General features: G+C 45.8%; 1 protein-coding gene across 3 annotated transcripts in view; it reads right to left on the bottom strand.

The window, feature by feature from the left end:
- Positions 1-454: 454 nt before the first annotated feature.
- Positions 455-11,300, bottom strand: part of eya (eya transcriptional coactivator and phosphatase 2) — a 117,537-nt gene continuing 106,691 nt past the window's right edge. For all 3 annotated transcript variants that reach the window (XM_070539889.1, XM_065446975.2, XM_070539890.1), the window contains exon 14: positions 455-3,726. In XM_070539889.1, the coding sequence (XP_070395990.1) occupies positions 3,646-3,726 (81 nt within the window). In that variant the 3' untranslated portion in view covers positions 455-3,645. The remainder of the gene's footprint in view (positions 3,727-11,300) is intronic.

Genomic DNA, 11,300 nt, shown 5'->3' with positions numbered 1-11,300 from the left:
TGGGGATCGTGCGGCAGTGAACTGATTTGATTCCAGAGGTGTGCGATTGAAAGTGGGCCGATACCAGAGACATTGTAACGCACGGTCCTGTGAATCGCGTGGTTGGCAGGGGGATATGCGTCTTGCTGTATTGTCAGGGCAGGCACGTTAGCGCTATGCACGTTAGGGCAGGCGCGTAGCGCTAACGATAGCGTTAGCGCTACGCGTTGCGGAAAGATGAACAGTTACAGAGAGAGTGTTTCACCGATTCAAGAAAGCCTCGGTACGCACATATTGAAAATGTGCGTTGTATCAGCATTATTTGGAGGGGGGGGGGGGTAGGAAATATTACTATACTTCATTTGTATTATCGCGGTTGTTAACAAGTGTGTGTTTTACCGCCTAGGTCAGCTTCTGCAATCGAACTGTCCGTTCGACTTACCACCCAGGTAACACAAAATAAATGAGTCAGACAGAAAGGTCTCAATTTTATTGGTTCTTGGTTACCAGGACAGCAGCACATAAAAGCTACGGTCACTTGATCCATATTTTCTTCACTCGTCTCCTCTGACGAGCACATCTTTGGCTTCGAGCTGTTCGGAAAAAGCAATCGCTTCGTAGACCGGTGGTGGCTTGTGCCGCTGCATGCACCAACGGGGCACCGGCTTTGAGGTTGATTCACACAGTGGCGACCACCATAGTAGCGAACGAGACATTCGACACTCCAGAAAAATCATGATACATTTATAATTTACGCGTATTTATAGCTCGCAGGATTCAACGTTCTCTGCTCTTTCGAACTGAATCTTGAAAGTCTGCAAGAAATAAAGATTTTTTTATAAGCGTCAAAATATCGGGCGCAGTCGCCAGGAATTACCTTCTTTGTTTCCAAGTGATGTGGCAACGTATTTTCGTAGTTTATGTAAGGTAGTACGGATGCCTTTGACGTTTACTTGCTCCAGATTACCCAAGGCTTCGCTATTTTTTTTTTTTGTTGTAGACACACCTGAGCTCAAATCTAAAAAGTTCTGAAATGTTTAAGCTCTATCACGGTACCATTGCCGATAACATCCTATACAACTACACACAGGTGTCACTGGCCTTAGTAAAGAAAAGGCAAACAAAGCATTCAGTACTGAGAAAGAAAACTATCAGGTAGGAGATGAATTTAAGTACTACGTGCACACAAACTTCAACTGCGATCCGAAAAACGGATTTTTCCACTTGTTCCCACGTTATTTCGCCTGCATGCAGAATTAGAGTAGCCAGTACGGCACCTTTTAATAATTCCACATGAACACAAGGCTAACACAAGTATATGAGTCGGGTCATTCAACGGCTTCCTTGTCGTGTGTTCATGGTTCAGTTTGTACAAGTGTGCAAAGCGCACATTCGCCGCAGCTTCACGTGTTCACAGCTCAAAACGTAACTTTGCAACATGACCGACATGGCTTGTTGGAAGGGCGCTTTTGTCCCGTCTCGTTTTCATCCCCGTATTGCCTCTCGCGCTATACAGGCTCAAAACGCAGCGTCATTTTGCTGTGTACTGCAACGCCGGAATGAAAACCAAACGGGGAATAGGAAAATAAGCTGGGCTGCTTCTAACTGTTTTGTGTAAACTTGGGTAAATCAGGCGCTGAGGGCATTCTAGCACTGAAACTAAACGTCCGTGAATAAATCCCACTACTGCATCTACCAGGATTCCTTTTCGCGGTGTTTTCATTTCGTTGCGGCGTGATAGTTCAACGATGACTGTTTCCTGACTTGGCACCCTACTACCGCAAATTTATGCCGTAATGGCACATTAAAAAAGACATATCTTAGAGCCGAAGCTAAATGCTAGCACGTCTTGTGCAGCTGTGCAAGAGCTCTGCTTTATTTTCACGTTTTGTTTAGGGAAGCGCTTTTCCCAAGTTAAGTCGAATCAGGATAATCGGCCTCAATCCTACCCCGCTTGATTTCTCTGCAAATAAACATTCATTCTCAATCTGGCTGCCAACTTTGTGTCAACGAAGCATGGCACGTCAGGAAATGCCAACTATGGTCCTCAGCACCCTTGATAATGGCCAATGGTATCCTTCTGGTTCCACAATCAATGGACAGCCAGACGGCTTCTTTCAAAACTTCCACATGACGACTAAAGGAAACCCAGACGTTCCTCGGCGGCTGCAATTTCGTGGCTTTAAAAGGAACATAATATAAGCGAAAGAGCCCATCCATTCGTGTCGACATGCACATATACACACAGAGAAAAAGAAAGAATTCAAACATAAAGGATGTTATCCGCAATACAACGATAAGACACGAAATCAAATAGATTGAAATAATAACAACCAACAATAAGCTTTTCCTGGATTGATTATCGTACGTTCTCTCACATAATGATCGCGACTGTACAAGGGCCATACGCTCCACTGTCTGCAGTTCTAAGAAGAAGTGTAAGGGCTGAGTGTCGAAATTATACGGTAAATACAACAAACGCATGTCGGAAAAGCCTATCGAACGTAATTTTAACAGAAGTAGATGAAACCTTGCTTCATATCGACGCCGAAGAAGCCGCAAATGACGTAACGAGTGCGTAAGCACTAATATAATATATCTAAAACGATTGTGGTTCATAGGACTATAATCAAATGCCAGCTGAGATTTGAGAGACGAGCAGAAGCCATTTGGCGCCTGTTCTAGTGCGATTTCGTTATCTTACTATAAATTTTCTTAAGTTCTGAAGGCCAGAAGTTAATTTTTTATACTACGGACAGTGCATTGGAGCACAGATGACTCTGTTAGCGGCGTGACTTTTTTTATATTTCATTCCATATTCGAAAATTTTCTAACCTCCATTGACTCATGTTCTCTCTTATCTGATGCAAACAGAGTAATAGTACTTCCAACGCAGAATACGAGAGCCCTCGAGGTATTAGGGAATTATAAAATTTGCTCCCTCATAGAAGTTACCAGCGCTGTGTCCTTATAGAAAGGATTTAATGAGCAGCCCTTGCAGCGTCTCCTTGGAAACGCATCAACGAAGCCTAACGTATACCAACGGCACGAACTCATCGTGATACAGCGGAGCTGACACAGGGAACAGCGCCAAGGAGGGTCACAATGCGGACGTATAGTTTTTTGGCACCTGTCTTCTGCACACGCGGATGCGTGCGGTCGGGGCTCTTTGTCAGGTCACCTCGCGTCACTGGTGATCCAGTCACCCCACACGCACAGCATCCCCCCATCGCTCACACACAACACCGCGGCGGGCGAAGCAGCCCTTCTTTGCACACACTACAGGCACCATACCCGTGCACTATTATAGGGACTAGGGCGGTTGCTTCAGGTTAAGGGAAAGTGCGAGCAGACAAGCACCGCCGGACGCTCACATTTCGCACGGCTGCTTGTCTATGCCTTCTTTCTTATCAATAGGACATCCGAAAGAACTACTTGGAACAGTTCGCGACCGTGCGACACACTCTGGCACGTTGTGTACTTGTGAAGCCAAAGGTGTCGGCGGCCAGCACTATATATGGGCAGTCCATCGTGTGGGAAGCGGGGCGCCTTCGGTCCGTGTCTCCTCTTTCCCAGCGCGGGACGTCCCGCTTCGGAATGTGGTGGTCGTGGTGGTCCCCCTCCCGTGCTTCCTTTTGTGGTTTTATCCGGAGCGGCCCCCGCCGTTCACAGATGGCCCAGGTCGAGAGCATGATGGAGCGCAGCCAGGTCCGAGTGGCTGCTCACGCGCCAGAAGGGAAAGCCCATCTGCGGGAAAAAATTCAGCGTGCAAAAAAAGAAAAAAAGAACGCACAATGATGCATCTGGGCTAGAGGTAACACACATTGAGACGTTGGCGCCTTTAGATGGCATCGACTACGCCTTGTCGCATGGAAAATACAAGGAAATAAAGGAAATGTGTTTTGCATCTACAAAACCGAATTTGATGAACTGTGTTTCATTTAAACAAAAACATTAAGGGTTCTGATATGGACTTCTTGGCGCATCTTCTCTGCGCTTAACCACATTGAGTATTTAAAAACACAGCCTTAACACTGTTTGAAGCAGTTACTTTCCGAATATTTTTTTCGGGAATAGCCGGAAGTCGGGAAACATAATATACTGCTAGAGATGAGACCACAGCAGCTCGACAAAAGATGCATAGAAAAATATTTCTAAAGCAACTACGTTATACAGGGACTAGAATCCAATAACACTGACAACGTAATAAATATAATCACTTACAATACACGTCATTGTGTGAAATACATACGAAAACATACCAATGTATGTATATATATATATATATATATATATATATATATATATATATATATATATATATATATATATATATATATATATATTACAGAAATAATTAAACCATTATGTACAAATGATTGCAACACGATACAATAGTGCACACTACTATATAGAAGTGATAGTTAAACATACGAACATATATTTTCTATACAATGAACAGTAAAGTAACAAGATGGTTAAGTTAGAAATATTATCAGTCACTATTAATAACTTTGTCTTCAATTAAATTGGCAAATGCCTGCAATGGCTCAGTGTTTATGATATACGGATGAAGTCGGTTCCGTTCTCTAATTGTGTGTGGAAAGAATTAATATTTAAGGTGTAGTCGCGATAAGCGTATCAGTAAGAGGATTCAGATAGCCACACCGTGAAGTAAGAGTCTTTGAAAAGGAAATATGCTTCGTCGAAGTAAATCTGAAACGGCTGTGTATTCAAACTGGCACAAAAGGTTCTGTCGAGATTGACTTGCTCTTTCCGATAGAATGGTGACTTCCCCTTCGCTAGGAGGTCAGTGGCTAAATCGGTGCGTCTATACTTGTTGGTAAAGTGTAAAAGTAGTAAACCGAAAAATAATTGCCTTTTCGAGCTGTTCAAGCTCGCCCTCCCCCCCCTCCCTCCCTAACCCCCCGTAGTATTATATACTGTTTTATCAAAGCAAATTTACAATGTCGCAAGTTTTTAATGAAAACAGACATCGCATTACTTTGGATCGTATCAACTGGAATATTCAAACGCCAGATTGATTTTTTTTTTCGCCACTCCGAAATATATTCCTTATTTGTGAACAAAACTTTAAGGAAGCTGACGTAAGCAATAAACAGTCAGCTTATGTAAGCTGTAAGCTAGTACACTATATTTGCCTGCTTTAGACGTTTCGACGGGAAGACGAAGAAGTGGCTCTTGTGCGGAACCCCGTTTCCTACTGCTCTCATTTTACGAGTATTTTTGCGTGCTTTCGGGAGACGCCGCTCCCGAGACCTTCGGCGATGGAAGCGGAGTCCGCTAGACGTCCGGAGGGGACAAACGTCACAGCGTCAAGCGCTCCTAGGAAGCGCAATCACCTCATGAGCGACACAGGCAGCGAGGACACCATGCTGGACTACTCTGCTTCAGACAAGGATCTATCGGATAACGGTGATTACTTGACAGTTGTGAGGCAAAAAGGGAAGCGGAGAATCGTCACTGCTTCCTCGTCTTCAACAAGGGCGATGGTGATGGCAAAGAACAATGACATGGCTCATACCATCCTCTTCTTGCCCGAGGCGCCGACCGACGACCTGAATCGGTTAAACAAGCTAGCCATATCTGTCACACTGGAGGCTCTTGTTCCAAATGAGATTACGGATATGAGAATCAACAGCCGTAAGAACATCCTCGCGGTCGATGTCAGGGACAGAGCCGCGCTGGATATTTTGAGAACAGTAAAAGTGCTGGGAAAGATTAATGTTCGCACCATAGTACCACAAGACAGCGATACTCCCTCAGGTGTGATTTATTATGTCGACGAGTCAATAAATGACAACGATCTGCCTATATTGGTTAAACCCGCCACAGCAGATGTCACTATTATTGAAATCCGTCACCTAGTAGAATCAGGTTGTGTGAGGATAACTTTCAAGGGAGGAAGCTTGCCGTCACACGTGAAAGTTGGATTTTTTCATCATCCAGTGCGACCGTTTGTTCCACGACCACTTCAGTGCCGTAATTGTTTGAAGATAGGGCATGTCAGCGGCATATGCAAACATTCGACCGTGCGCCCAAAATGCTCTGAGCAGCACAGCGCTGATGCTTGCCGTGCGACTGATTTCAAGTATACGAATTGCTCTGGTTCTCATGAAGCATCGTCCAAAGACTACCCGAGACACAAGACAGAGCTGAAAGTCCTAAAACAAATGGTGAGAGACGACTCAACGCACAGAGAAGAAGCCGCCAAAGTGCGATGGCGTCGTGCCCACCGCAGATGATCTTCGTCCACTAGAAATACTGAGACCTTCGTAAGAAAGACGCTACTTCCAACAGCTAGTGCTCCGAAGACGCTGACCCACACTAGCAACACGGTGTCTGGTGACGCATTGAATAGGTCTTCTGCAATAGGCCTGCACTTCCGACATTAAGTCCTCCAGCAGAACAAAGAACGATGGTGGACTACCAACGCACCAACGACGGCACAGATCACGTGCGAGGACAAGACAAGCAAGTAATCGCTATAATCAAGCCTCTAATGAAAGTCATTCGCGTGTTGATAAATGACATGCAGACGTCATCTGCTCGGGGTGCACTGCAAGTGCTGGACGATCTGGATCCGGTTCTTGCGAGCCTCGAGTAGCAAGCGCAATGGCTCTACCACGTCAGCCGTTCTTCAGACAAGTCAAGGAAGCGTTTATTATCCAATGGAATTCCCGTGGACTGAAATTTCGTATTGCTGATTTTCGCCATTACATTTTCACCAATCGATTCCCCATTATTGTCATATGTGAACAGACCCTACAGAAACCCGTCCCGATCTCAGGCTATGAACCTTATGTGTCATCTACTTGTAATGAAATTAGCAAGGTGATCATCTACATACGGTGGGAACTGACTTACATTGTTCATCCAGTGCTGCCACATGACAGTAATCAGTATGTTTGTTTGACCATGAAAAAGCGCGAACTGTCATTTACTCTAGTGGGCGCTTATCTTTCTCCATTAGGTCGTTTCGACAGACAGATACTGAGCGGCATTACAGATGCGAGTCCAAGGATTGTTGTTGGGGTCTTTAACGCACATCATTTACTTTGGGGAAGCGCCAAGGTAAATTCCAAAGGAAGAAACCTCGTTTCCTTTGCCTGTGACCATGAACTTTGCTGTCTAAACAATAGCAGTCCCACGTTTCTGCGCGGCCGGACGTACAGTAGTTGTTTAGACTTGGCTTTTGTCTCGCGATGCTTCAATTGCCGCGTCCTTTGGTTCGCAGATATAGAAACCCACGGCAGCAACCGCATTCCTACCTACCTGAAGATAAAAGGCCTCACCAAATTCGTCCCATCCAGTTTTAAACAAACAACAGATTGGCCCGTGTTTAAATCACTTATGGAAGATGCGTGCCACGAAGGCTTTCCGTTCATACTAGAAATTCAGATCGCCAAGGCTGTGCAGGATGCTATGCGTTCATTTCAGCCATTGGAGAAATACACAGATTTTGATGCGTAAATACAGAGCCTCCGTACAATCCGCCGGCGAGCGCAGCGGTAGTACAGACGGACTAAATTGGTTTAAGACCTTAGAGAGGCGAGACGTATTCAGAAGAAACTTCAACGTCGTCTTGTTATGCTGCAAAATCAACGCTGAAAATCCTTTTGGGAGCCTCTCGATCCGCGAAAACTTCTATCACTTGTCTGGAGAACAGTCCGTGGACGTCGAACAGCTCTTCAACAGCGCCGGCCATTCAAATCTCTAGCCCTCCATCTAGGACGCCGAGAAGTCAACATAGCCGAAGATTACTGCGCAAGGATCGCGGGTCCGGCGTTCACCCATTCAACTTGAGCACCTATTCCTATTATTGTCCCCCCTTGCTCCCGAGATCCTCGTATGGACGCTCCTTTCTCCATCGAAGAACTGGAGGCTGCACTTGCTGGGTGCAGACGATATTCGCCACCAGGACCCGATGACATCACATACTCTGCACTTGCAAACCTTGGTCGAGAGGCCAGAGATGCACTCCTTGGCTTATGCAACGCATCATGGCGTGAGGGCCTGGTCCCTACCACGTGGAAATCCAGTCGCCTTGTTCCACTTCTCAAGCCTGGCCAGTCTCCATTGGAATTGTCATCTTACCGTCCGATAGCACTGGTCAGATGTGTCGGCAAGGTAATGGAGAGAATGATCCTTACACGGATGGAATGGTACTTGGAATTTTCCAACGTCTATCCAGAGGTAATGGCTGGCTTTCGACGCGGACGCTCGTCAATAGATAGCGTTATTGACCTTGTAACGTATGTACAGCACCAGAAACATCTGAAGCGTATCACTGCGGCCTTATTCCTTGATGTTGAAGGTGCGTACGACAATGTCCATCATCATGCGATTCCGGACGCCTTAGAAGCTGTAGGGCTTGGTGGACACGCCTTTCGCTGGATACGCAGCTATTTGAATGGAAGATCTTTCTTTATTTTGACTGAAGACGGACCAACGCCGTCTAGCTATGCCAGTCGTGGTGTACCGTAAGGCGGAGTACTCAGCCCGACCCTGTTCAACCTGGTGCTCGTTGGTCTCACCGATTCGTTACCGCAAACCGTTCAGTTGTCCGTATATGCAGACCACATTTGCATATGGGCTTCAGGAGTGACACGTCTACAAATCCGCGCACGACTCCAGAAGGCTTCAACAGCAGTGTCAACATACCTAAGGAGGCAAGGCCTGGAGCTTTCAACAGAGAAATGTGCACTCGTTGCCTTTACTCGCAAAGCAATGACCCCGTGTGCTTTGCAGATTAATAATCAAACTGTACGATAAAGACGAACGCGCCGCTTTCTTGGCGTCATCATTGATAGGGACTTGTCTTGGAGCCCTGACGTCTCGTAAATGACAAAGCGTGTGGCCGCCATCGTGGACCTTCTTGCATTTCTCGGCAGGAAGTCCTGGGGCGCTACAGTGCCATCAATGTTTCAATTATATGAAGGACTGTTTTTGGAATTCCTGCGGTACGGCTTACCTGTACTAGGAAATACTTGCGCTACAAATATCCGCAAACTTCAGAGTGTGCAAGCACAAGCACTCAGAACTTGTCTCGGTCTCCCCAAAACTACGTCATCGATTGCGACAGTAGCCATTGCTGGAGACACTCCTTTGACAGTCCATATAGAGACAGATATCCTGAGAGCCCATATCCGACACCTGACTCGGATTCTCTCACACCATCTTGCTTGCTTGCCAGCAAAAAGGCACATTCAACCTTTGCCAAAAGTATTGTAAGACATCAGTCCTTCTTGCCATCATAGTTTACGCCTGCTACACGATTATCAGATCCATTGTGGTGTCTGCACAAGCCGCAAGTACAATTGACAATTGCAGGAATCAGAAAGAAAGCCGGAGCGCCGTTGCAAGCTTTGAAACAAGCAACTTTGGAACACATTCACAACGTACACAGATTCCGGCAACATGTCTACACAGATGGTTCTGTAAAACTCAACAACTCAGCTGCTGCAATCATCGTCCCGGCAAAATCTGAAGAAATCAAATTAAAAACTTCATGTGTGACCACATCAACGGGTGCTGAACTTGCGGCACTACGTGCTGCACACGATTTCATTAATCAGGAACCACCGCAACAATGGACAGTCTTTAGTGACTCTAAGGCAGCCCTTCATTGCATACCAAGCCCAATGCGCCACGGACCAAATGAACAACTGGGCTCAGAAATTCGACACATGTATCATCGTAGCCATGACAGGGGCACAACATCATCTTTCAATGGCTTTCAGGACATTGCAGCATCAGCGGGAATGACCAAGCCGACGAAGCCGCCTGATATGCACATGAAAGTGGTCAACGTGTCTTGATTCCGCTTTCACGAACAGACGCTGAGGCTGGGCTGCGACTGATGTCCTGTGAATGTACTTTGTCTATGTGAGACTCGAACGCTTTCACCATGTGTCGTTTGCGTTCGTTGTCTCCCGACATGCGGATGCACCTACCGCCTGGGTTACCACGACGTGAACAGACCATGCTGTACCGTCTGTGGCTAGGCGTTTCATTGACGAACTCATATGCTTTCCTTGTTGGAATGGCCAGCAGCCCAACGTGCGACACATGCAACAGAGATGAGATGCTCGCACACACCATCTGTGTCTGCCGGCTATACAGCGCCCAGAGACAAGTGATGTGCAGAGTATTGGACTAGTTGGACAATCGTCCACTATCAGACCTCAAAGCTTTAGTTCAGTACTCCCAAAGAACATCATCGCTGAAGGCTTTACTCGCGTTATTAAGGCTCCGGCGACCTACGGGGCTTCACGATAGACTTTAAGCACGCCGCCCCCGACCGCTCTGTAGTGTACGCGGTGTGTTCGTGCTCATCTCTCTTTCTCTCTGTCTCCCCTTTCACACTCGTTCTCTCGTTATCCGCCTTAACATTTCACCCCATGCAGGGTAGCCAACCGTAACTAGCTCTGGCTAATTTCCTTGTCTTTCTATACATCCTTTTCTCTCGCTCTCTTTCGCTCTCTTGAACTGTGAAGAAAAGAAATACGTTTTTTTTTTGCGTACTGCCTCCGAAATGTGAGAAAAAGTACAAATGAACGGCAAAAACAGATATTTATTCTTATGATGTCAGCGTGTCGTCATTGAAGAAGGAATCCGGCTTGGTTAACCTCGCTAATTGTCATCGCATCTCAACCCTCTCTCTCTCTCTCTCTCTCTCTCTCTCTCTCGTTGTTTCATAAGTTTTATCATATTTCACTTCACCACCGTACATTACTCGCGCTGCCCGCATATCACACCGCACTCGGCGCACGCAGCAAGTTGACCGCACTCGCACTCTTACCATCACCTTTTCAGGCTAATTCTTTTTTCGCGCAGCAGCAGATTGGAACAACCTGCCCCACCAAATGGCCGCCATAACATGTGCACTTACATTCATGCAAAAACTAACAGACCATTTTTCAGAATAAAAAGTACGGGATATGCTATTCACATTAAATACTTGTACTATCTATGTGTGTACTTGATGAATTCATGTACCCACTTCATTCACGTGTGTTGTATTTAAAAATTGTATTCTCTGATCTTTAACTGATTTATAATGAATATATGTATACCCATCCCTTATGTAATGCCCCTTCGGCGTTGTTAAGGCAATAAAATAAAATTAAACGCATATTTTAGAGGTTGTAGAAACTATGCCGTTTCGCTCTCGAAGCAAAAAGGATCGCCCAATCATTTAAAGATACCTTAATTTGATAGTAAATTTGGCCTCGAAATGCCTGATCTGGCGTCATCGACATTATTGTGACGTCATGACAAAGAAAAAAATTTGCTGG

Source organism: Dermacentor albipictus, chromosome 6 (assembly GCF_038994185.2).
Source record: "Dermacentor albipictus isolate Rhodes 1998 colony chromosome 6, USDA_Dalb.pri_finalv2, whole genome shotgun sequence".
NCBI classification, from domain to species: domain Eukaryota; kingdom Metazoa; phylum Arthropoda; class Arachnida; order Ixodida; family Ixodidae; genus Dermacentor; species Dermacentor albipictus.
The sequence above is the reverse complement of the archived record's forward strand: the minus strand, read 5'-3'. Positions and strand labels throughout refer to the sequence as shown.